We start from the raw sequence: 26,124 nt of genomic DNA on the forward strand, positions 1-26,124 counted from the left end.
TATTACCACTTTATTAAAGTGGTATTAGGTAAGGAAAATGTAAAGTTTTCTATATATTAACTACACTGTACTCTTCAATATTTCATAAACAGACCACTACAGAGTATTTTCAATTTTTTACATCTTTCATTCTTTATAAAAAAGTGGAAGGGGGACCGCGGAAATTACAGACCAATACAGTGTACTACCTTGACGTCAGCATGTACTGTGGTAGTCTGCAAAGTTACAGTGGTATACTGTGGCACAATATATCTCTAAGGGACACATTTTTCACAGTATTGCATTACCCTTGCATCAAGCATGGTGTCGCAAGGGCAAAGTAATACTTAAGGCAGATAAACCTAGCAAATCCAGGCTGCCATGCGTTGCACTGCATGGCTCGGTAAATCTGGAGAAACATACAACACTGTACTCCACTCTACAACACTATATACCCTCCAGTCTACTAAGCTCTACTCCACGCCACTCCACTGTACAATACAGTACTCCAGTCTATGTCACCATACAACTCTCTCATATATTGTATGTCACTGTACAACTTTACTCCACACCAGTCATTGCCACTGCAGTTTACATGCCATACAACACTGTACTCCACTCTACAACACTATATGGCCCTCCAGTCTACTAAGGTCTACTCCACACTATGCCACTCCACTGCACAACACAGTACTCCAGTCTATGTCACCGTACAATTCTCTCATATATTGTATGTCACTGTACAACTCTACTCCACTCTACAACACTTTACACAACTCCCTTTATGTCACTCCATCCCAATTTACTTCACTCTACTCTGTGACATGCTATTCCAGTCTATTCTGCTCTACTCAAATCCTCTAACACACTCCACTGTACTCTACGTCACTCCACAACACTGCACTGCACTCTATGCGATAACACTACAGCAGTTTGACAATCTAGGACACACCACATCACTCCACTACACCGTATGACACTCTCCTGCATGCGGACAGTTTACTCCACTACATGCAATGCCACTCTACTCTACCCCACAACACTCAACTGTATGACACGGCACTCCACACTATGACACTTCACTCCACTCTATCCTACACCAGTCCACTCGACTACACTGTACGACACTATACCCCACTCTACACCACTTCATGCTGCTCCACTCTACTCTACACAACTCCACTCTAAAACACTGTATGACGCGCTACTCCACTCTATGCCATTGGGCACTGTGCATGGCTAATAGCTGGTACAGCAGGGGGTTGGCCACCCATGGCAGACTTGACTCTGGCCAGGTTCTGCATCCAATCCCTTGTGCGGCAGTTTGCAGCGAGGGTTGGCTGCCATTGACAGGATTTGCCATCAGTGATGTCATTAATGATGCCATCTAACATGCGTGATGTAATATGGCAGGTATGCAAATTAGCTCATATATATATATATATAGATATATATATATATATGGTGAATTTCACAAGTGTTTTGGTTTTATGAGTTTTGTAATGGAGAAATAGTTTTTACTTTCGACATTGTCATGTTGGACCATTTATAGATTATTCATACAGATCCATTAAGAGAAAAGTATCAAAGAAAGAAACAATTGATCCATTTTACATTCCCAAACTAAGCCACTCACTTTCCACCTATTGTTAATTTACTATCCAAACCCCAGCCTTACCACATTTGGGGCAAGTGCTTGATGGTGTGTGTATGTGCATTTTAAATCATTTTGAGCGAAAAATTTTGAAGGTTGACTTTGAGCCTGCTGTTTGTAGTTTGGTTCTTCAGTCACTTGTCAAAAGTAACTGTTCAATTCCTTTCATCATAATTGTGCTGCTAATTCGCACAAGATGGCGCAACTTTCCCTAAAAAAACGCACAGCGGAATCAGTCTTTAAATATTAACGGTCAACCTACTTATTAAAGGTTTGGCACTTACCCACTATTGTCACCATCCACACAAGAAGGTAAGTAAATGCCGAAATCCACACTGCCGACATGATAAACGTCAAGATAAACCATTTCCTCCAGAATTTCCTTCTGCAATCAGGCGTGGTCAGGAAGAGAAGAACAATGATAGGAAGGGAGAGTACCCAGATAATTCTAGAAAAGTCTCCTTCAGGTATTGTGAAAACACTCGGAGGATCTGCAAACAATTCGAAAAAGGGATACACTTTTGTTCAGATTCTACTAGTTGAAAAAGCTACATCACAGATGTACTCTCTTAATGACAGCTTCTTATTAATTTCACATAACTATCTAACCTAGAAAAGTCAGCAGTGGAGCCCTTAACGAAGACATACATAAATGGGAAGCAATACAAATTGAATATACAAAAAAGGAAATTAGCAGATGGATAAATGTGATGCTGCAGGCATTTTAGTAGATGGATAAACTGATGTATCAGATGGGTTATTATTGTGACTGGTGCGGCTACCACTGATGTCTGTGGTACCAGGAGACTCTGGAGTCGATTGACATAAAGTTGTTTGAACACCCTGAATTTGACTGAGAATGCAGGTGTATGTTGATTGTTTGTTTAAGGGATTTTGGAGCTGATCACACCATGGTATTTAACAGGGTGGGAGAGAGGGCCTCACATAGCACCGATCAGACAACTGTATAAGGTCAAGCCAGCACCTGGCTCTTTCAAAATACCTGCATGTCAAAGTAAAATTCCCTTTGGGCACTTTAGTTAGAAGACATCCAATGTTACAGACAACTAGACATATATACTTCAATCAAACAAACCTGTCATTTGGAGCAATGCAGTAACTAACAACATAATTCCGTAAAAACAAATAAATTCAGTATGCACAATTTATTCATATATATAAAAACAAGTTAAAAAACACAAATAAGATTAAAACAACATTGGGAACACAGACAATATAAAAAAGGAACAATTCATATACAAAAAAATCAGCCTAAACAGTTACTAAAACTAAAAAAGGGAGTTACAAAGTAAAGGTTAATATTCCGCAACAGTCAGAATAGTCCTTGCTGAATGTATATTGCACTTCTCCCTTTGTTTCAACGCGTTTCAACGGACAATTTAAATATAGCCGCCTTCATCAGGAATATATTAGCTGTCTTCCCAAAAAAATCTCTTAAGAGAACAATCTGTCCTAAGGTGGTTTTTTTTTAGCCTCCTTCCTTGCTCTAAAAAAGCTTCATATGAATAGCCTCACACTAGTATCTTGTTCAGCTAGCCGTCCTTCGGTCATACACGATCAGCCAAAAGTAGATAAATAGAGAGGTATCCTTGTATCATTCGCTGAGCCGCAATTACGATTCAGTGGTACTTCGATGTATAAATTGATTAAAACAAGCTATTGATTATCATACGCCAGAAGATTCTATACTGAGGAGCTATATCCAGTCTTCCCAAGATAGTTGCTGCTTGTGAATGCCGCCTTTTAGGTAACGCAGCGTCAAACGTCCAGCGTGCAGTCTCGTTCGTCAGACGAACGAGACTGCACGTGGGATGTTTGACGTCAGTCAGTCAAAGAACTTTATGTCGGTAAACATACCATAAAAAGGCAATACACAAAATACACATCAAAATAACAATTAGAGCTAATAATACTAGATTTAAATATGTTAAAAATCTCATATAAACAGTTCCTACAAATGTTAACAACATCAGTTAAAACACAAGAATATCAATATATAAAATTATTATAAAAGAAGTATGACACCCCCTAGAGATAACTCTTAAAGCGAAGTATGAGCTTCCAACTTTAATATTGCACATCTCATATACCACATAGACTGAAGAAATCTAGCTGTGGCAAACACTATCAGGGGGTGGTATCATATTTAAGGATCCTAAAGACCTCCCTGTAGTCCCTAAAGCCCCTAGCCCTACATTGCTGCAAAATCCATTTCTCCCTTGCCTTGGCGTAGGAGGGGCAGAAGAGCAGAACATGTAGATCTGTCTCTCTACAGCTCGAACTCCCCGGGCAAGTGCTCACCGTTGGGGGGGCGTTCCGCCATTTATGTGTTACGGCCCTCAGTGGCAATGAGCCGTGTCTAAACTGAATAAAGAGTTTCTTAGCCAAGGGAGCCTTGAACACCCTCAACGAGTGGAACCCAATCTCCACTGAGGACACCATCCGCCTGATGAACTCCATCCACTCAGGATCCCCCACAGACCCATGTCCTCACCACATCTTCAACAAAGCAGACTCCGTCATAGCACCGCACCTCCGAGATGTCATCAACTGCTCCTTCAACTCCGCCACCTTCCCGGAAAGCTGGAAACACGCTGAACTCACCGCCCTTCTGAAAAAACCCACAGCGGACCCCACCGAACTCAAAAATTACCGCCCCATCTCGCTCCTTCCATTCCCGGCCAAAGTAATCGAGAAAGCTGTCAACAACCAGCTCGCCGCTTTCCTCGAAGCCAACAAATCCCTCGACTCCTCACAATCTGGCTTCAGAGCAAAACACAGCACTGAGACCGCCCTCATCGCAGCAACAGACGACATTCAAACTCTACTGGACAATGGAGACACAGTCGCCCTCATCCTCCTCGACCTCTCTGCAGCCTTCGACACAGTCTGCCACAGCACCCTTTTACAACGCCTCAGAAATATCGGAATACAAGGAAAAGCACTGGAATGGATCACCTCGTTCCTCTCCGGAAGAACCCAGAAAGTCCGCCTCCCACCATTCAAGTCAGAGGCCACTGAAGTCATCTGCGGCGTACCACAAGGATCCTCACTCAGCCCCACCCTTTTCAACGTATACATGAGCCCCATCGCGGCCATCGCCCGCCAACACAACCTCAACATCATCTCTTACGCGGATGACACTCAACTGATCCTTTCTCTCACCAATGACCCCAGCACCGCCAAAACTAACTTACACGAAGGAATGAAAGAAGTTGCCGAATGGATGAAACACAGCCGTCTGAAACTGAACTCAGATAAAACAGAAGTCCTCATCTTAGGTACATTCCCCTCTGCATGGGACGACTCTTGGTGGCCGGTAGCCCTTGGAAAAGCTCCCATCCCGACAGACCATGCACGGAACCTAGGCGTTATCCTGGACTCTTCACTCTCAATGAACAGACAAGTCAGCGCCGTATCCTCATCCTGCTTCAACATTCTCCGCATGCTCAAAAAAACATTTCGCTGGGTCCCCACCGAAACCAGAAAAACAGTCACACATGCTCTGGTCACGAGCCGACTGGACTACGGAAACACCCTCTACGCAGGTACTACCGCTAAACTCCAGAAGAAACTCCAACAAATCCAAAACGCCTCAGCCAGGATCATATTAGACATCCCGCGCAACGAACACATCTCTGGCCACCTGAAAGACCTCCACTGGCTACCCGTCAATAAGAGGATCACTTTCCGACTGCTAACCCACGCACACAAATCACTCTACGACATCGGACCAGAATGCCTCAACTCACGACTGTCCTTCTACACCCCCTCCCGCCAACTACGTTCTTCCAGCCAAGCCCTCGCCACTGTACCTCGCATCAACAAGACCACCATGGGAGGCAGATCCTTCTCATACCTGGCTGCTAAAACATGGAACTCACTCCCCACTTACCTTCGCCTTACCCAGAACCACCTAGCATTCAGAAAGCAACTTAAAACTTGGATATTTGACAAGTAATCCTCCTCCCCTCCCTAAGCGCCTTGAGACCCTCTGGGTATGTAGTGCGCTATATAAATTCTTTGACTTGACTTGTATATCATCCAGAAAGACTTCAAAGAGAGGATGGGCTTTAGTATTCAGAAAAGTATCAGACAACCTGCCCATGGAGAGATTGCTTGTTGTAGACTCCAATCGGTGTCTTCTTAAAGCCACATTCAGTAGTTTCTTGGAGAGCAATGGACAGGTGTCTTGGGGGAACAACCATAAATCTCCTCTACCTAGGACGTGGCAGAGGTGCTTAATATAGTTCAGCCACAGTATTTTCCCCAAGCAGCCCTCTGCAGAATATCTCTCAGATCCTCCCAATAGCTCGAAAGATCAGGAGTCGCCCAAAGGCGTCTCCAGTACAGGAGAGGGCGATTTGCTACGATCTCCTGAATAGGTACCAGGCCCAGATCCAACCACAGCGGATTCAGAGGAGAGCTCATAGGCAAACAGAGCAGACGCCTGATAAAGCTGTTTTCCGTAAGCGTCAGGGGGGCAGCGCTGGTATGGCCCCATAGCTTAATGCCATAGATCGCATAATAGTAAATGGCAAATTATCTGTACCATCTTCAGGAAATTTGTAGTAAATACTAATCCTATCAAACGCAATCATGATACTATTAATATTGTAAAAATATGCACATTGTAATGAACTGCAAGTTATGCTAGTCATTGTTGCCACACAGTCTAAAAGAGATGCGCACATTATTGATGCAAACAACCAGCAATGAGACATCCTAAAATAATGTACTGTGCCGTATATGGTAATTACAGATGCAGGTAAAATCCTACTGTATGAACACCCATAACCTCATAGACATGTCGACCATAAGAGGATGGAGAGGGTTATTCAGGAGAGTGCCAACAATCTACAGAAGACCCTCCTTTAGATGCACAAAGTCAGCGCATCCTATTTAGGGTCGAAACGTCGACGTTCTGTCTATGTATTGGTCCACACAGAGTTTCAACTAAACTAAAGAAATAATATATGTTTGAAACAATTGTCATTCAGCGTGGGCACTTATGATTGAAATATGGTGCTTTATATGGATGCTTATGACTATGTTTCTTTGTTTAATTTTCTCTTGAGCACCCAGTCACCAGTCACAACTCACTTATCTAATGTACATTTTGATGATGTATTGTTTGCCTTGGACAGCTTCTGAAAAACATTGGGAATCGACCGTCAGAAAGGCCAAATACAAAATATTTGCCAATAACTTCTATTGTGGTCAGTTGTTTGCTCGGTTCTCCTTTGAATTTAGTTTCTTGAGATATCACTCACGGGATATATTTTCACTATTATAAATTCAATATGCTTTCAATGTAAATGCGATTCCCAACAGAACCATTGTTTTCATTTAAACAATCTACAGAAGACATGCAAGATTGCTGCGCAGGTCTGAACCGCAAACCCTGACAAAATTCAAAATCGTTTAGCGGGTGATACTTCATGCACTTCATGACATAGCGGCAAATGTACGGCCCAATGACCAGCAAGCCATGTCTCATTGTTGAGCAGAACAACAAGAATTAATAGAAGCACATTCATGTGAATGGATATAGACACATTTATTGGTATCTTGATGCTCCAGTTGCCAATCAGCCATGTATACTCATAGAAAAACCCGAGCAGTAATTACACTGTACTCCACTGATATGTGATTGTGAATTACAAAACAAAAGTGTTTTCCCATTAATATTGACTGTTTTTTTTAAAGATCAATGCAATACTGGTAGTGCAGAATTGCAGACAAGTGTTCAAGATGAGTTACACAGTAAAGGTCAGTCGGTAGTTACCCTCTGTGATGTCACTCAGCTCGTGCATACTGACAGACAGATGGGAGTTGTCGGACTCCTCTTGAAATATCCCGCTGTCAGATCTGGAGAATCTTCGAGTAAGGGTGCCACTGTCCTCCTTCCAGCCTATCAGGAGCTGCTGCTCGGAGTACTCCTCCATGGCCTGCGCGCAGCACGTGCAGCAGGGACTGCACTTCTTCAAGACATATTGGTTTATTTTAATGTCAAAGACCAGAACTACAATATATAACCCATAGACCAGGATCAGCGCGGCAGCTTCATACCTTTGGAAGAGAAGAGCAGCGAGGTTAGATTAGATGAGATAAGGCGTTCAGTTAAAGAGATTATTGTGAATTCATCAATTACTAAAAGTCAAAAGAAACACAAAGCAAACACATTGCTCTCACATTATTTGCATCATTAGCCTTGGTAAAAAAACACAATTTGTGTGTAATTCTGTAAAGTATGCACTAGCGGCTTTTATATTTTACTCACAAATGTAATACTTTTTTGTGCCTTGGAACGTTAGGACCGAGTGACATGAAAATAATCCTTTTGCAGAACGCACTTCCGTTTATCCCCCATGTCATGCAGAAATACAACCAGCAATGGAACAAGTCGGATATATATATATATATATATATATATATATATATATATATATATACACACACACACATACATTAAAAGCATGTTGAATTTATAATGGTGAAAATATATCCTGTGAGTGATATATCAAGAAACTAAATTCAAAGGAGAATCAAGCAAACAACTGACCACAATACAAGTTATAGGAAAATCTTTTGTATTTGGCCTTTCTGGCAGTTTGATTCCCAATGTTTTTAAGAAGCTGTCCAAGACAAACAATACATCAACAAAATGTACATTAGATAAGTGAGTATATATATATATATATATATATATATATATATATATATATATATATATATTTATATATTCTCTCCACAACACCACCACGTAAGGATAGTACTCGGACACCCGGATTGTCTTGCAAGTGATAATTTATTCGGCAGGTAAAAAAACGACGCGTTTTGCCATTACGGCTTGCTCACGCTCGCCAAATTACTTCAGACGCCATCTTAAATACGTGAGGTTTAAAACACACCCATGTGTACAATCAAACAAATGGCAGACATATTCGAATGGAGTAAACATAATAGTCGCATATGTCAACAGGTCTGTGAATACTTATAATAATCTTTCAGTAAAGTATCCCAATTATACAACATCTGAAAAACATTTAAGTTTCGTGCAAACGCAAAATAACATATGGGAACGAAAGGATTGTAATTCGTCCCTAATGCGACCCGTTGGTAACATTTTCTAACATTTGTACTCCCAATAGCCGTGTATTATTTTGGGACATGTAGACTTGGTAACTCCTAAAATTCTCGGAACTTTATGTATAATACATATTGTAATATACCACATGTTAAAGGCCACATTTCATTGGTTCTCAGTGTGCCAAAGTTGACACAAGTCTTTTCATTGGTTGGTGTATCCCAAGTTGTTCCTCTGGTTACTGTGAGTAAACTTTTGCGTGTGTTCACATTAGGAATCTGTAATGCCTTTATATTGTGGGTCAGTAAGGAACATTCGCATGAAATATGACCCTCGGACTATTGGCCCACTGGGGCATGGACTTTGATCGCTTGCAATGTAGGCGCCCTCAGCCCACTGGGGCATGGAGGGAACACACGCAAAAGTTTACTCAGACATTCTATTTGGATTTGGATTTGTTCATCCTGTAATATATGTTTTCTCTTTCTTTTTTATGTGTTATATGTTGGTCTTATCATTGTTTTTGTCTCTGAAGTAGGGTATTTTTATGGTATGTCTTCATTTGTGATACTCACCCTATTATTCTTTTTTTGCATTTCTTTTGTATGTTTTAACATATGAATTTATTATGTGTAGACAGATTTTCGTGCATATTCATATACATAAACAATTAACTATTTGGGATAATAGTATGTTATGTATATCAGTCCTTATATATTGTTTACTTCTTAGTATGTATATTCCCTTTTCTCTGGCTAGGAATGGATTACTGTTTTAGACTTACCTCTAGGTTGCCTTTACTATTTAAAAGATGTTTTTAATCAATTTTTTCCTGTTATATAATTGATCATTTCTGTACATATTGTCTAATTTTCTGTATATCCAGATGTATCAAATTTTTTAAATTTAACGATTAGTTCAGAGAATTCTTGTGACTTTGATTAATTACCAGAATGATTTTATACAGGTCTCATTAAGTTCAAATGTTTAGGTCTTTTTGACATTCTACTAATTCTGCTGCTTAATGCATTATATTTGTGGTTGAGTAAGCGGAGTCGTATGTGCTGGCCTCTGTGGTTGCTCCTTCACGTTTTCCTCCCATGCATTTTGTCTACTGCAGACATCCCTTGGTGGGGTTTTTTCTCTTTTGTGTTAAGTTTTCTCTTGTTCTTTCTTTCGCCATCTTACTGTTTTTTCTAGCTTTTGTTTGCTCTTTCTTTATTTCTTATTTCCTGGGGACTCCTGCTTCGGTCATTTCTTTATGGGGTTTTTTATCTTCTATTTACTGTTATATCTGAGTTGAAATCAATGTGCCTTTCCTTTTATCATACATCATATTTGGTTATGGATGTTGTTTTCTGTCCATTATGTCCGGTTTGAATGTGCTCTCACATAATGTGCGTGGTTTAAATCATCCTGTTAATAGGGCTAAGAACCTAGACTACTGTAAAAGCTTGTCTGGTGATATTGTTTTACTTCACGATACTAAGGTTGCTTATAAAGAAGCCTTGTTCTTACGGAAAGAATGGGTCCTGGATGTAGCTTGCTCTGAAGCTTCTGGTAAAAGAAATGGGGTTATAACCTCCTACGCAGATGACACGCAGCTTGTGTTGGCCATTAATGGTGATGGAGAGGGTAGCAGAAAACTTTCAAGGCGGCATGCAAGCGATTGGAAAGTGGATGGCCTCAAATTGCCTAAAACTAAATTCCGAAAAAACGGAGGTGGTCATTTTCGGACATCTCTCACCCAGTTGGTCTGCTACTTGGTGGCCACCTATGTATGGGACCCTCCTAAACCGGTCCCTACTGTCAGAAATCTTGGAGTGACTTTTGACGAGAACCTGAATTTTATGGCCCATGCAAACAAAACAGCAGCCACTGCCCATCATAAACTCAGGCCGATTAAGAAAATTATGCCGTTTTTGCCAGCTGCAGCAGGAAAGACACTGGTAAGTTCCCTGGTGTTGTCTTCGCTCGACTACTGCAATGGCTTATTTATCAATGCCCAGGCCAGAGTGACCAATAAACTGCAGACAATCCAGAATGCTGCAGCCCGTCTCCTGTCTGGAACCCCGAAATTTATGCCAATTTCAGAGACCATAAAAGATCTTCATTGGCTTAAGATCCGGAATAGGATTAAGTTCAAAACCCTTTGCATAGTACACAAAGCACTGCATAATCATGGCCCGCATTTCCTGAAAGCCCATCTTAGGTTCCACTTATCCACAAGATCGCTCAGATCTAACAATCTCAATCTTCTGCTGGTACCGCGAACCAAAACAGTCACCTGGGGCGATAGGCGCTTCTTGGTGGCCGCTCCCAGACTGTGGAATTCTCTGCCAGTAGCCATCAGAGAAAGCCCGTCCCTGATGCAATTTCGCAGAACAATAAAGACCTGGCTGTTTGGTCAAGAATAGCTGTCGATTTAGCCTCTGTGGGAATTCTACGCACTGTTTCTAGCGCCGAGATGCCTACGGGCATTTGTTCGCGCTGTATAAATTGTAAAAATAAATAAATAACGTTTATTTCCCAGAATTCTGGTCTAACTTTAGTGGCTGCGGAGCACGATTCAGTTGGTAGATGACTGCTTTGTCACTTGTCTAATGGATTGACTGAGTTTTTCGTTATGAATATTTATGCTCCCAATAATAACTATCAATCTTTCAGGTGTGCTATTAGTAAAAAACTTTCTGACATCCCTCAAAATGCTAAAGTGATTGTTGGCGGGGATTTTAATTTTCCTATGGATCCTATTCTTGACAGACAATCTGCTTGTAATTTTCGTCCCCCTAGAGCGCATAAACAACTGCTGGATATGGCCGGGATGCCCGTCACCCCCTCCCAACACAATCCCCAAAGGATGGGAAGTCGGACGCAGTCTTGAACTTTTGGAAGGCGGGAGGGAGTCACCCTCCCGGCCGTATTTATTAAAATATGAAACAAACTTTAAAACATTAAATAAAAGTTTCATTATCATGTACAATTTTACATTTATTACATTTCAATGAAGACATGTTCTTTGGCTAACCTTAACAGATCTCTAATACAAAGGTTTCCTAGCGGAGTCTAACATCCTGCAAATGCATACATTCTAAATTAAAATTGTACATCCTAGCATTAAGGGCCAACGGCAAGGTCTTAACCGGTGTCAGATCCCTACTACCAAAACTCTCGCCCTCACGGTGTGAGTGGCGCATGCGCAGAGGACTGTACCCTCATTGCCAACTGTAATTTCCCTTGTCTTGGTGGGGGCCCCCCTTTCCACTCGACGCCATCTTAAAGGTCGTCCGAGTTCCCGTGTGAGGTATCTGTAGGAAGGACAGCGTGGACTCCCCCCCCCCCCCCCCCCCCATCCCCACACTCTCTATCCGCCGTCGCGGATATCCGGCCCCCGGGAAATTAGTAGGAGGGGCATATAGCCGCCTCCTCCCCTGGAAGGGGCCTATGACCGTCTCCCCTTAGGCGACTCATCCTTAGTGGGTGCCGCCTCCCCGTGGGAAGGGCCAATGGCCGCCTCCCCCCGGGCGCTCCCATCCATAGTGGGTGGCGCCCCCCCCCAGGGACCTTGAAATTACTGCTCACCGATCATGACCTTACCGCCCGACCAAACAATAAATACGACAGTTGTTCACCTACTAAGGAAGGAAAATATTCAGCATGTCTAATTGTATCAAGACTTTTTACTCCTGAAAAAGAAAAAAACAGTATCCTACAGACAGAAGGCACATCCTCAACCTAAACATTCATTTTCTTTCATGCAGAGGAAAAAAGGGGCCTATCACAGCAAAACTTTATTGCAAAACAAACATTGCCATAAGGGGCTGGTGGGTGGGTCAAAATTGCTGCTTGTTCCGTCGAGGGCTCACGAGCAACGAGTGGGTGCAGCCTTCAGAGCACAGGAACAAGAGGACGCTTCTTCGGATTTCCGCTCTATTTATTCTTCTGTGGGGGGGCGTGTACCCTCCTCCGGTACGCCTACCGGGCGTGGCCATCGGTGTAGGTGTCTAGGACAACCCCTCTTGGGTGGGAAAAGGCGCGCCCCGGCTACGCCGCTTCGGGCATACCAGCCGAGACACGCCCCCCGCCCAAAATGGTTTCCCGGGAGGATCGGGGCACCCAACCATACGTTCGGGGGGACCGAGTGGTCGCCCCTTTCCATATGGCCGGCATGCCCGTCACCCCCTCCCAACACAATCCCCAAAGGATGGGAAGTCGGACGCTGTCTTGAACTTTTGGAAGGCGGGAGGGAGTCACCCTCCCGGCCGTATTTATTAAAATATGAAACAAAATTTAAAACATTAAATAAAAGTTTCATAATCATGTACAATTTTACATTTATTACATTTCAATGAAGACATGTTCTTTGGCTAACCTTAACAGATCTCTAATACAAAGGTTTCCTAGCCGAGTCGAACATCCTGCAAATGCATACATTCTAAATTAAAATTGTACATCCTAGCATTAAGGGCCAACGGCAAGGTCTTAACCGGTGTCAGATCCCTACTACCAAAACTCTCGCCCTCACGGTGTGAGTGGCGCATGCGCAGAGGAATGTACCCTCATTGCCAACTGTAATTTCCCTTGTCTTGGTGGGGGCCCCCCTTTCCACTCGACGCCATCTTAAAGGTCGTCCGAGTTCCCGAGTGAGGTATCTGTAGGAAGGACAGCATGGACTCCCCCCATCCCCACACTCTCTATCCGCCGTCGCGGATATCCGGCCCCCGGGAAATTAGTAGGAGGGGCATATAGCCGCCTCCTCCCCTGGAAGGGGCCTATGGCCGTCTCCCCTTAGGCGACCCATCCTTAGTGGGTGCCGCCTCCCCGTGGGAGGGGCCAATGGCCACCTCCCCCCGGGCGCTCCCATCCATAGTGGGTGGCACCCCCCCCAGGGACCTTGAAATTACTGCTCACCGATCATGACCTTACCGCCACAGGCCGGATAGTTGACCGGCTATCCGGCCCCCTCAAACTCCTCCTAAAGGTCATGCTTCCTCAAACCCCTTAGCCATGCTATGAAGTCTCCTGAGAGTAAAACATTCCCCTCCCGGGACAGGTGAACCCCATCATTCAGATACATGTGATCACCCCGAATACACCCATGAGGAATGCTATGCCACTGCGCAGAGCGAAACAATCTACCAATTTTATTGTTTACCTTCTTCACTGAATGGTTCAGTGCTGACACCGAAAGGCCCCCCCGCCATACTTTCTTGGGAATCATGTGGGACCAGGCAATCGTGCACCCCGTGATTCTTTTTGCCAACCAGCTAACAGCAGACAAAATTTGTTCAAACAACACTCATCTACCCAGTGTCACCAAGTCATTGCCCCCCAGGTGTACTATGACTACAGATGGCGGTGACCTTTGCCGCCCTAAGAGACCCTCGACAAATGACTCGAATTGGTCAAAACAGAGCCCGCCCTTCCCATGGAAGGTCACTCTGTTCCCGTATTCCCCAGCTGCGCGAGTCACGTCACCAGCTTTGAATACGTCCCCGGCGCGCCTCACGTATGAGTGGCCCACGACCCATACCACTCTCTCTCCAGTCGGTGATCCTTGACCGCTGGTCTCCTGGTGCTGGGTTGACTGTAAATTCCGCCCCGCGTGACATGCTCGCGAAACTGTAATTCAAACAAAAGACAAGAAGCGTGAGTGCATGTCGATTGACTTTACAACATGTGCAATCGCACAAACCTTTTGAAGCAATTCGAGGACCATCATCCCAACTGTTTCACTTCCTCCGCACTCTGACCCCTGGCTGTAGCCTCAGTAGCAGCCCCTATCCTAAAGGAGTGGGTCCCAAAATCGCACGGGTCCATGCCCGCAGCAACGATTGTCAGTGCTAGCACCCTCTGGAACTGAAACCTCGTCAGTGGGGTGCCATCGTTGTGCCTCAGCAAACTCCCCCCCCATGTATCCGCCCTCAGTGCCAAGTATTCCTCTATACACATTATCGGGCACGTGGGGGACCCTCGCACGCGCTGCACACCAACACTGTGTCCCGTAGCTCCCTGGTCAGTCTTGGACCTGGCTATCATGACTACCATCGAATCACCCCTAATTAGGATGTGATCCCTGCGCAAGCCTCCCTCCACATCTTTCTTATTTCTTACGACCAGTTCGCTCACCCGCATAGCCCCATGGAACGTTAATACGAAAGCTGCCCGGAACAGAACTGCTTAGAATTGGGAGGAGCATGTCTCGACTAGTTTCGCCATGAGTAGGGACAACCTTTCTAGGCCAATCGGGCGCCTCTCATCGTGCTTGCGACTCTCGAGGCGCTGCCAGCCGCGAAGGGCTTTTTTCGCCAAAAAGGAACCTGTTGGGTCCTTGATGCCATGCACCTGCGCCATGAATGAAATGGCCGCCCTGTGCCTATTGGCCGTTGCCGCTGATCGGCCTTCCCTGTGCAGTGCTACCAGGAACCCTAGGAAGGAATCCTCCTGACCCCAGTTCTGATTCCCTGCCGGACCCAAAAATGCACAATAGGAACGAAACGCTCCTTCGTATGCCTTCCTCGTCCTTGGGGCTAAGCTTGCTGCCACGAGGTATTGTAATCCGGGGCACCGATTAGCCAGAGTGCTTCGGGGAATGGTGCCGCCACTAGGTCCGCTGTAGGTAGATAACCCCTGAACGCCTGCATATGTGAACGAGAGAGTGCATCAGCCGCATGATTCAGTACACCCGGCACATGTTTCGCCCTGAACTGTACATTCAGTCTCATGCAAAGCAGCACAATTTATTTCAACAATCTCAAGATCCATTTGCAGCGTGCTGCCTGTTGGTTAATACATTCGACAACAGTCATATTATCAGACCAAAATACCACAGCGCGGTCTCTGAAATCGTCTGGCCATGCCATCAGAGCAACAAAAATAGGGAACAGTTCCAAGAACCCAATGTTACTTGTGAGACCGCTGGAGTGCCACCATGCCGGCCATGTTTGCGCCGACCATCGGTTACCAAAAATGGCGCCAAATCCCACGCTCCCCGCTGAGTCAGTCCACAGACCTAGTTCATCTGAAGACGCTGGCGGCTTGTTCCACACGACTCGACCGTTGAAGTCTGCCAGAAATGCCAACCAAATGCGCATATCCTGGCGAACCTCTGCAGACAGTCTCGTACGGTGGTGTCCTTCTTTGAGACCAACCATAGCTTGTGCAATAGAGCGTGAGAAGGGGCGGGCCATTGGTATAACTCTCAAGGCAAAGTTAAGCTGACCCACTGTTTGCTGTAACTGGTGCAGGGTCACTTTCTCCTTACTCAGGCATAGTTTCAAGGAAGCCCTAAATTTGGTTACCTTTCCTACCGGTAAACGGAAACATCCCTCCACAGAATCGAGCTCAATTCCTAGAAACTCCAGTGAAGTAGATGGTCCAACCGTCTTACCTGGTGCCAATGGGACTCCAAACTCCCTCATGAGGATACAGAAGTCATGTAGCGCCTGCGCACATTTCGTGTCGCCGGCTGCTCCCAAGAACAGGAAGTCATCTAGATAATGCATAACATGCCTATGCCCTGTGGCCTCGGTGAATGCCCACTCCAAAAAACAGCTGAATTTTTCAAAATAGGCACAAGAAATGGAGCAACCCATCGGCATGCATTTATCCATGTAATACCTCCCTTGGAATGCAAAACCTAGCAAACGCTGATCCTGTGGGTGTACCGGGAGCAACCGGAACGCTGATTCGATATCTGATTTCGCCATCAGCGCCCCGGGGCCCAGGCGATTTAACATGGCGACGGCATCATCGAATGATGCGTACCGCACCGACAGACTTCTGGGTCAATGGCCTCGTTCACCGAGAAACCCCTTGGAGCAGACAGGTTATGGATCAGCCTAAACTCCCCCGGGTCCTTCTTTGGTACCACCCCTAATGGGGAACAGATGAAATCCGCCACTGGTGGGCGCTGAAAAGGCCCCGCCACTCGCCCTAGACTGACTTCCTTTGCAATTTTTCTCTCTACCACACTTGGATTATGTTGCGCTGATAACTGGTTTTTACAAAAGGAGTCCCCTCGAAAATCCCCCCCGGGATGTGGAAGCCGTGTAAGAATCCCTTCCTCAACACCCCAGCGGAGACATGATCAGGGTATTTGTTTAACCAAGGAGTCATAGCCATGAGATCAACGGATGTAGGCAAGTGGTCACAACGATCAACCTCAGTCCTGCTTGGACCCTCCCTTTCCTCCCGCCCCGTTATTTTTCGATCTACATGAACTCTCCGGGTGTGAGGAATTCCCACAGCCCGCACACACATGTTTGAACCTACATGTCCCTTGCGGTCTGTTACAGTTGCCTCGATTGAAGCCCCAACAGACCCCCCGCTTTCCACCATTCCCGCCGGTTTTCGGCTGGTGATCGCCGCCGGCGCCTGCTCGAATGGGCACCGCGGGCCGCTGGCGGGAAACCCCTGACCCACTCCCGCCTGGCAAGGATGTACCTGCTGCCCCCGGCAGGAGCTGCTTATGCCAAGAGACTGAGTCGAGGCAGTCCCATGTCAGAGAGGCATCATATTCTTTCGCTTTTCGGAATTTCATGTCGTAACCTTTCCATTCCTCCCCCTCATACATTGCATAAAAATCCATTATACGAGTTTGATAACAAGACAGTTCAGTCAATACCTCGGGCTTACGTTCCCCCATAACTGCAGTAAATATTGCAAAGGCCTTCGCCCAATTCATTATCGTTTCATCCACCCTGAACTCCGCCATCTTGGCGCGCCAGACGCTCAAGTGCCACAAATCTTTCTGGGTTTTAGCATACTCCATCTCGCGATGGTCAGTCAATAACGAACACATATTGACATACTGGTCTCCCCATATCAATTCTTTCGTTGCAATAGGGATGTGTTGTGCCACCCTCTCCCGCCTCGAGGGCAATGAGCCCTCCCCCGCTATTGGCAAAGTGAGCTTACCCGGTTCGGTCGTTGTTCCCGCCGTTTTCTCGAGACCAACTGCCGTTCCTACCGGTGTAACCTGTGGGGAAACAAGAGGAAGATTCGCCTTCGCGGCATCTCGCGACTGCCGCAACTGGTGGATTAGTAACTTGGCCTCTTCGGTCGTGTCTCCGGGCGCCGCAGCACCCCCTGCCTTTTTATTGAGCCATGCGGCCAATTGGGCGGCCAATTCAGGAGGCATATCCCCATCGGTAGCGGGCGTAATCACAACCGGGATCGGTTGACCCGCGTCTGGGATTGGTACCGGGTCGTTAGCTGGTGTGACAGGGTTGACAGGGGGCACCTCAGGGACCGGAACCTCCCCTGCAACCGCCCTCCTCTTGACCCGCTTCCCTCTACCCTCGGGGACGATTCCCGGCAAGGCCGGGCCTATTACCTTTTTAGGATTACCAGGGTTGTTCAGTGCAGCCAGTTGCTTTTTGACGTCCGCCAAACCTCGACCGATCGCTGGGACTTGTCCCATTTTCCGTTCCATGCCAGCCATTCGGTTCACCAACATGCGTAGCACCTGATCTGTCTCGGAACCCTTTCCTACCTTCTTGCCAGACATGGTTTCGATTATCCCGCTCCGAGTCGATCAACACGGTCCTGGATTCTTCGCCTTAAAGTCACTGAAAGAGAAACACAAGAATTACAAGTTCTCAAAATTGCTGCTTGTTCCGTCGAGGGCTCACGAGCAACGAGTGGGTGCAGCCTTCAGAGCACAGGAACAAGAGGACGCTTCTTCGGATTTCCGCTCTATTTATTCTTCTGTGGGAGGGCGTGTACCCTCCTCCGGTACGCCTACCGGGCGTGGCCATCGGTGTAGGTGTCTAGGACAACCCCTCTTGGGCGGGAAAAGGCGCGCCCCGGCTACGCCGCTTCGGGCATACCAGCCAAGACACGCCCCGCCCAAAATGGTTTCCCGGGAGGATCGGGGCACCCAACCATACGTTCGGGGGGACCGAGTGGTCGTCCCTTTCCATATGTGCTCTTCTCATCATCTTCTGGATGTATGGAGAATGCATTATCGGGGATGAAACTAAGCCAAAAGTGTGTTGTGAGCAATCACACAACTAATCCCACGGTGCTGTGAGGAAAATTCCCATCAGTCACCACACGGATCCGCCCTTCATCATCTGGGAGTCCCTACTCACAGATGACCTTCCATCTAGTATAGTGGCTATTTGTTGAGTCCACTACGCACTCTCTTACTCTTAGGACTGAAGAGGATTTGAATAAAGCAGTTTCCTCAATTTTACCTTATTTTATATCTCTGTTTGCACTTAATTCACTTGCACTTCACTTTTTTAGCACTGCTTTTCAGTCACCACAATACATATTTGGTATTCCGCTCTCAGTGAGTACCACTTATAGGATTAGGCTTAGACATCTGGCCAATCCACAGCTGGTCTCACGATCATCCCTGTGAGTAGGGACTCCCAGATGATGAAGGGCGGATCCGTGTGGTGACTGATGGGAATTTTCCTCACAGCACCATGGGATTAGTTGTGTGATTGCTCACAACACACTTTTTGCTTAGTTTCATCCCTGCTTCACTCACATCACAGGAGGTTTCATTCAGGATGCATCATTTGTTCTGACCCTTAGCTATACTTTGTTATGATACGTGTTATTTGGGATAATAGCATAGGCTGGTCGTTAAACTAGTCCCTCAGACCCTCACCCTACATTTATTTGTTCATGGAGAATGCATTACCCTAATGATAGTGATTTCACCATTTTCTCCTCTCCACATTCTACCGTTTCTCGTATTGATTATCTCTTAGTGGACGCAGCTCTTTTGAAACATACTACTAATGTGACGATCCATCCGACTCTTGTCTCTGATCAGGCGGAGGTTTCCTTTACTCTTCTTAACTTTACAGATAATCATAGATCGCAGCCTTGGAGCCTAAACACAGACATTTTAGATGATAATTGTTGGACTTGGCCTTTTTCCCCCAAAATTTTTCGCTTTTGACCCCTTTACCTAGGATGTCTCCCCCATGGGATTAAACCTGTATAGGCCATGAGTGGTGTGAGACACTTTGTGAAAATGTAAAATTACATGTTGTACAGAAAATATCCCCCATTTTAAAACTGCACCTGACTGAAATGTATTGTATTTTAAAATGGATGCCATGGCCTGGGTAGTGCCACCTGACTGCGTTAGGTTGGCGGTCTAGTCATTAATACCCAGCAAACCCTAGCTTTTGGAGGGAAAGCCTGGCACCCAGGGTGCTCACCCCCTCCCCTAGAACCAGTTTAGGCTAGATGTGCCAACATTCTAGAAGGTCCTGGCACTGCCTGGGAGGAGGGTATAAATTGGGGGAAGTGTCACCAGAGAGTCAGTCAGCGCTGGGACAAGGAAGGGAGGGGACCTGCTGTGAGGTGCTACCGCCACATGGGCCTGTGAGCTGGGCCCTGCACCCCTATAAACCCCCCCGCTGCTGTCCCCATGGGCCCCTGACAAGGGAGGGCTCCTACCCAGGTCACTGACGTTGTTGGACCGGGTACCACACCAGCACTGCTGAGGAATGCTGTGGACCTGAGCCCCCCAGGAGGTGAGGTGTGTGCCCTGGGGCTGGCTAGAGGAACTGTTGCCCCCTTGTGAGGTACTGCCTGGCAGGCGCTATTCTGGGGAAGTTGATGCCCCCAGGGAAGTTGTGGCCCCTGTGGAAGCGCTGGACGGGGAGGAGCGTGCCCTCGAGGAAGTGTGACTCTTAGACTGCCCCTGGACTGCCTATCAAGCGCTGTGGGGAGAGAAGCGCTGGGGCTAGTGTGGCCCCTGGAATGCTGCTGGCCCTGGAAGTAGTATGGGCAGGGAGAGGAGCAGTGCGCTGTGCATAGCGCCATTCTCCTGAGTAGAATCACGCTGGAGGAGCCTACCCTCGTGTAAGCACGCTATCTGCCATATGATTAATTAATTAAGAAGGGAGCCTACCCCTTTATCGCAGCCGGAAATCACCGTTGCAGCCCGGGCGCTGAGGGAACTGTGAGGAGAAACAGCGCTGAGGAGCCTACCCTCGTGTTAGCGCGCTGTCTGCGTATAAGTAATTAATTACAAGGGAGCCTACCCCTTATCGCCGCTGGAAATCACCGCCGCAGCCCGGCGTGTGTGTGGGACCCCCACTGTGGCGAGTGTCGTTGCGGCGGCCCCCGGTACCAGGAGAGGGCCGCCGAAGTGAAGGAAGGGCCGCGCTCGGCCCTGAGGCCGCCGACTCCCGCATCACGTGACGGGGGGGACAGGCCACGTCATCGGCCCGCCCCCGCCGCGCACGGATTGGCCTGCGTGGCCGTGACCTGTGAAGGCCGCGCAGGGATTGGCTGACGGCCGGCAAGGCCAGAAGAGGCGGGATCGAAGCCCCGGGTCCCCGTGAGGTAGGAGGGGGACCCGGGTGAAGCGCTGGTGTGGGGCCCCCGTGGACGAAGGGGGAGCCCCGAGGATCGAGCGACCGGAGCGGGAGGCCACCCCGCCGGTCTGTGCCCGCGCTGGAGGGAGAAGCAGAGTCTAAGCCCCGGGTCCCCGTGACGTAGGAGGGGGACCCGGGTGAAGCTCCGTTGCGGGGCCCCCGTGCCAAGGAGGGAGCCCCGAGAGAAGCGACCGGAGCGGGAGGCCACCCCGCCGGTCTGTGCCCCACGCGAGGGGCCGGTGAAGAAGGCGGGCCGGGGCACACTGTCGGTGCTAGCCCCGCCTCCTGACTAGAGGCGACCGGAGAAGGGAGCCGTGCGAGGTGGGAGGAATGCCAGGCAGGCTTCCCCCCACGTGTGCCGAGACACTTCGTGTGTCCCCTGAGGCCTCCCTGAGGTTGGATTAAAACCCCGGGCCCCTGTGAGGAAAGGAGTCCTGGGTGAGGCGAGTATAGTGGCCCCCCAGGCCCCCGAGAGGAGGAGGGGCCCGAGTGTTGCCGCAGAGAGGAGGGGCCTCGAGGCACATTGCCGGTGCCTGCCCCCTCCTCTGGAAAGGAGTCCTGCGACTCGAGGCACATTGTCGGTGCCTGGTGACCCCCCCCTGCAGAGGACGCCCCGCAGGACCTATTGAGCCCCGCAGGAGCCATCGAGGAGAGCCTGGTGAGTGGGGCTTGGATTAACCTGTGTGGAGGTCGGGGCACAGGGTCGGTGCTCGCCCCAGGACTTGGGCTAGCCCCTGGAAACTGTACTGAGCTTCATTGGCCCTATTGATCCCCTTTTAAAGCCTCTAGACTGGGCCGGGACATTACTGAGGCCCCCCCCCCCCGGGATTGGTACAGGGACAAGTTAACCCCTAGCTAGGTGTTAGGCCCTGCAGAGTGAAGGGCTGGGTAACTCAGCCTGGTTGTTAATGGCTTGTTGATCCCTGAGCCCTGCAATGGTTATTTGCCATGTTCATTTCTGATCAGGATGCTGGTTGCCTAGGGTAACGCAGCGTTTCATGTTACCTGTCCAGGTGTGATGCGCCACTGCGCCTAGTGGTTATTGCCTGCCTGACCTCCCGAGTTAGGGCCAAGCTTTATGCCAGTGTGGGGTGCCCTAGGGAGTCTATTAGAGGCCTGGTTCTTATGTTGTTGATGCCAATGCCCTGCTTAATGGTTGTGTTGCAGGTTGCAGGGGGGGGGGGGGCTGAGGATTCATGTTCCTGTCTGGTATTATATGATGTTTTTCCCTTACAGGGGTTGGGTTGGCGTTGTCACGCATGAGGTGTAATTACGCTAATATGCAACTTACAATTTCAGCCAACCTCCCAAGGATGAAGGCCTGAGTAGGCCCTGCCAGACGCGTAGTTCCCTAGGTGGAGGGGGGAAGAAACCTGATGTTTTATTACAGGTGTTCCTGCCTAATGTTAATGCCAGGTGATTCCTATTCTCTTTGCAGGAGTCGCCAATGCCAGCTATTTTGGGTTCTTACCCCTAATGTTTGGTTGCATGTTTAATGGGCGAATACGCCAAGTGCATTTTTCCCTGATATAGGTGTCATTGATGCTACGTGCCAAATGCTAACCTTTTGATATTTCAGCTATGGACTATGGACTCAACCCTTTTTGTCCCATGTAAATAATCACCCACTGAAATACTTGGCTTGGGTGCCAGTTGGCGCCATGTTATGATTACCAGTGTATTTTTCCTTTTTACCTTACAGGTTGGAGATATCACTAAACTACTTCTTTTCCAACCAAAGGTGGAGTTGCGTCTCTTTTGTAGTGTACCTGGTGTGTCGTCTGTGGGTACTGCGCGAATGCTTCACATGTCCTCGAAGTTTGGCCTGCCCGCTTGATGCCATGCTACCCCCTTGGAGATTTGGGTAACCCCCATTTCTTACATTGGTGGCAAGCGGTGGGATAGGAATTGTGTTTGCGCAGTACCACAGCGGCCACGGGTTACACTGCAAATAGAGCTTTGGATGTAATCTGAGCCTTGTTGTGGGGATTATTGTTTTTTATTGCTTCCTCCTGAAGAGTGTTCTGAATTGTCCCCTTGTTCCACTGGGAGGGTGTGTCCCGGGTGTACCTCGCCACGATGGGGTTGATCTACCAGGAAGTGGAACTGATGGAGTACACCGAACAGGAGGTGATAGACTTCCTCCTGGAGAGAGGGATACCCCCAGTGGGGAACATTAGGAGGAACCTGTTTCTCTATGAGGCCCTCAAGAGGGGAGAGCCCTTAGAGATTGATGGGGACTTGTCTGACTACCCCCCCGAGGTTTTAAAGGGTCAGTGGGTTAGAGACCAGAGAGAGGGCTCCCCATCCAGAACCCTGGGAGGTAGTTATTCCGATGAGGAGGAAGAGTTTGAGAGGGCGGAGACGCCAGTAGCTGTGGAGGACACCGAAGATAGGGAGTCTCGCACTGGGTCCAGTCCCGGGGGCACTGCCCCATCCCTTTCCCTGTCCCAGAAGAGTGGGTAGATAGGAGAGAAGAGAGGGAGTATCAGCTGGCGCTGGCAAAGCTCAGGCATGCCGAGGGCTTAGCGCAGCTGAGGGTAGAAGAGCAGCGACTAGAGACTGAAAGAGTCCTAGCGCTGGAGAGGATGGCGGAGGCGGAGAGGGCCTTCGCCAGGGAGAGATCAGCTCAGGTGGGTAGGTTGTCCCCTGAGAGTGGTTTTAGGAGTCTGGATTCACCGAGGTGGGTGGGATCCAGTGGTGGCAGCGAGTGTAGGTCCAGTGCAAGGTGTCCCACTCCCGAAGCCCAGGAGACTGTGCCTGATTCCCCGGAGGAGGAGGACGGGTTAGTGTTGAGGGGCAGGGGAAAGCTGTCCCATCAGTCCTGGGGAGAGTTCGAGGAGGAGTGTTGGACTGTACTGGAGGATTGGGTGGTGAGGAGAGCAGTGGAGGATTGGGATGGGCTGTGCCATGCCGTTATCCGGGAGCACATGCTGAGGAGTTGTTTCCCAAGACTGCGTCACCATCTGTTGCAGTGCGGGTTCTCAGACCCCAGGGAACTTGCACGGGAGGCAGACCTCTGGGTAAGTGCCAGAGCGTCTGGGAAGGCTGAGGGGAGTGATCCTGAAGGGAGTGAGACGGGGAGGTGTCCCAAGGTGCCCCAGCTGCGGCCACCAGGCCTGGAGTGTTCTTTAAGAGAACCCCAGCTTGGGAGGCTAGGCTGCCCCGATGTGTCATCCAGAAGGAGGGATCCCCTTATGTCAGGAGAACCCGGAGCATCATTAATCAGAGCTCCAGGGGTTCGGGGGTCTGACCAGTCACAGGGTCTAGATCTTGGACTGGGGTTCCAGGTTCAGGGGTTGCCTGACCTGGAAGGTGGGGTTCCTGTAAAGCAGGTCCCTACCAAATTGACTCCCAGGGGTACCCTTTCCAGTGGGAGGGTGCGGAACTCTGGGAGGGGGTGCAGAGGGAGGAAGGTCTCTTCTCTGTCACCGGCTCAGCCACAGGGCATAGATCCCGGGTTGGGTGGCCAGGGACAGGAGTTGCCTGCCCTGGTGGGAGGGACATCTGTAATCAGAGTCCCCCCGGAAGTGACTCCCAGGGGTACTTCTCCGGGTAGGAGGGTGCAGAATTCTGGGAGGGGGTGCAGGGAGAGGGAGGACTCGCCCCTGTCACCGGGTCAGCCTGTGGGTTTCGATTCCAGGTTGGGAAGAGAGTTGTGTGAGGGTGTCCCCAGGCGTAGGAGATGGAGGAACCCTAGGAGGAGAAGTAGGGGGAGGGGAGCCTCGCCCCTAAGGGCTGGTCATTCTGAGGGTGTAGACCCCAGGTGGGTGGACCAGTGGAAATATGGAGAGAGGAGAGTGGTTCGAGAGAATTCCAAGCCTGAGGCTAGAGCCTCCCACTCTAGGAAGGAGAAACATCCCACTAGGGAACACCAGTGGGGTGGTTCTGTGGGTGAAGGGAGGGTTGCGAAAGAGAACCATTGGGTTCCAGAGTGGAGGAGAGACTGCAGGTGCTCCTGTAGTTGCAGGCCTGCGTCCACCTTTTTCCGCCCCAAGCAGGGAAGCCCATCAAGGCATTGATCGGTCTACCCTGGCTTTTGGCTGGGGGGGGAGTCGTTTTGGACTTGGCCTTTTTCCCCCAAAATTTTTCGCTTTTGACCCCTTTACCTAGGATGTCTCCCCCATGGGATTAAACCTGTATAGGCCATGAGTGGTGTGAGACACTTTGTGAAAATGTAAAATTACATGTTGTAAATGGTGTACAGAAAATATCCCCCATTTTAAAACTGCACCTGACTGAAATGTATTGTATTTTAAAATGGATGCCATGGCCTGGGTAGTGCCACCTGACTGCGTTAGGTTGGCGGTCTAGTCATTAATACCCAGCAAACCCTAGCTTTTGGAGGGAAAGCCTGGCACCCAGGGTGCTCACCCCCTCCCCTAGAACCAGTTTAGGCTAGATGTGCCAACATTCTAGAAGGTCCTGGCACTGCCTGGGAGGAGGGTATAAATAGGGGGAAGTGTCACCAGAGAGTCAGTCAGCGCTGGGACAAGGAAGGGAGGGAACCTGCTGTGAGGTGCTACCGCCACATGGGCCTGTGAGCTGGGCCCTGCACCCCTATAAACCCCCCCGCTGCTGTCCCCATGGGCCCCTGACAAGGGAGGGCTCCTACTCAGGTCACTGACGTTGTTGGACCGGGTACCACGCCAGCACTGCTGAGGAATGCTGTGGACCTGAGCCCCCCAGGAGGTGAGGAGTGTGCCCTGGGGCTGGCTAGAGGAACTGTTGCCCCCTTGTAAGGTACTGCCTGGCAGGCGCTATTCTGGGGAAGTTGATGCCCCCAGGGAAGTTGTGGCCCCTGTGGAAGCGCTGGACGGGGAGGAGCGTGCCCTCGAGGAAGTGTGACTCTTAGACTGCCCCTTGACTGCCTATCAAGCGCTGTGGGGAGAGAAGCGCTGGGGCTAGTGTGGCCCCTGGGATGCTGCTGGCCCTGGAAGTAGTATGGGCAGGGAGAGGAGCAGTGCGCTGTGCATAGCGCCATTCTCCTGAGGAGAATCACGCTGGAGGAGCCTACCCTCGTG

The 26,124-nt window shown here is 48.7% G+C and overlaps 1 protein-coding gene across 1 annotated transcript in view; it reads right to left on the reverse strand.

The window, feature by feature from the left end:
* The window catches only part of SLC24A5 (solute carrier family 24 member 5), a 260,856-nt gene that overhangs the window by 34,153 nt on the left and 200,579 nt on the right, over nucleotides 1-26,124 (reverse strand). Inside the window, exons 6-7 of the mRNA XM_086959008.1 lie at nucleotides 7,443-7,726; nucleotides 1,918-2,124 (exon numbers count right to left, since the gene is read on the reverse strand). Of these exons, the coding sequence (XP_086815134.1) occupies nucleotides 1,918-2,124; nucleotides 7,443-7,726 (491 nt within the window). The remainder of the gene's footprint in view (nucleotides 1-1,917; nucleotides 2,125-7,442; nucleotides 7,727-26,124) is intronic.

Source organism: Lissotriton vulgaris, chromosome 2_1 (assembly GCF_964263255.1).
Source record: "Lissotriton vulgaris chromosome 2_1, aLisVul1.2, whole genome shotgun sequence".
Taxonomy (NCBI): domain Eukaryota; kingdom Metazoa; phylum Chordata; class Amphibia; order Caudata; family Salamandridae; genus Lissotriton; species Lissotriton vulgaris.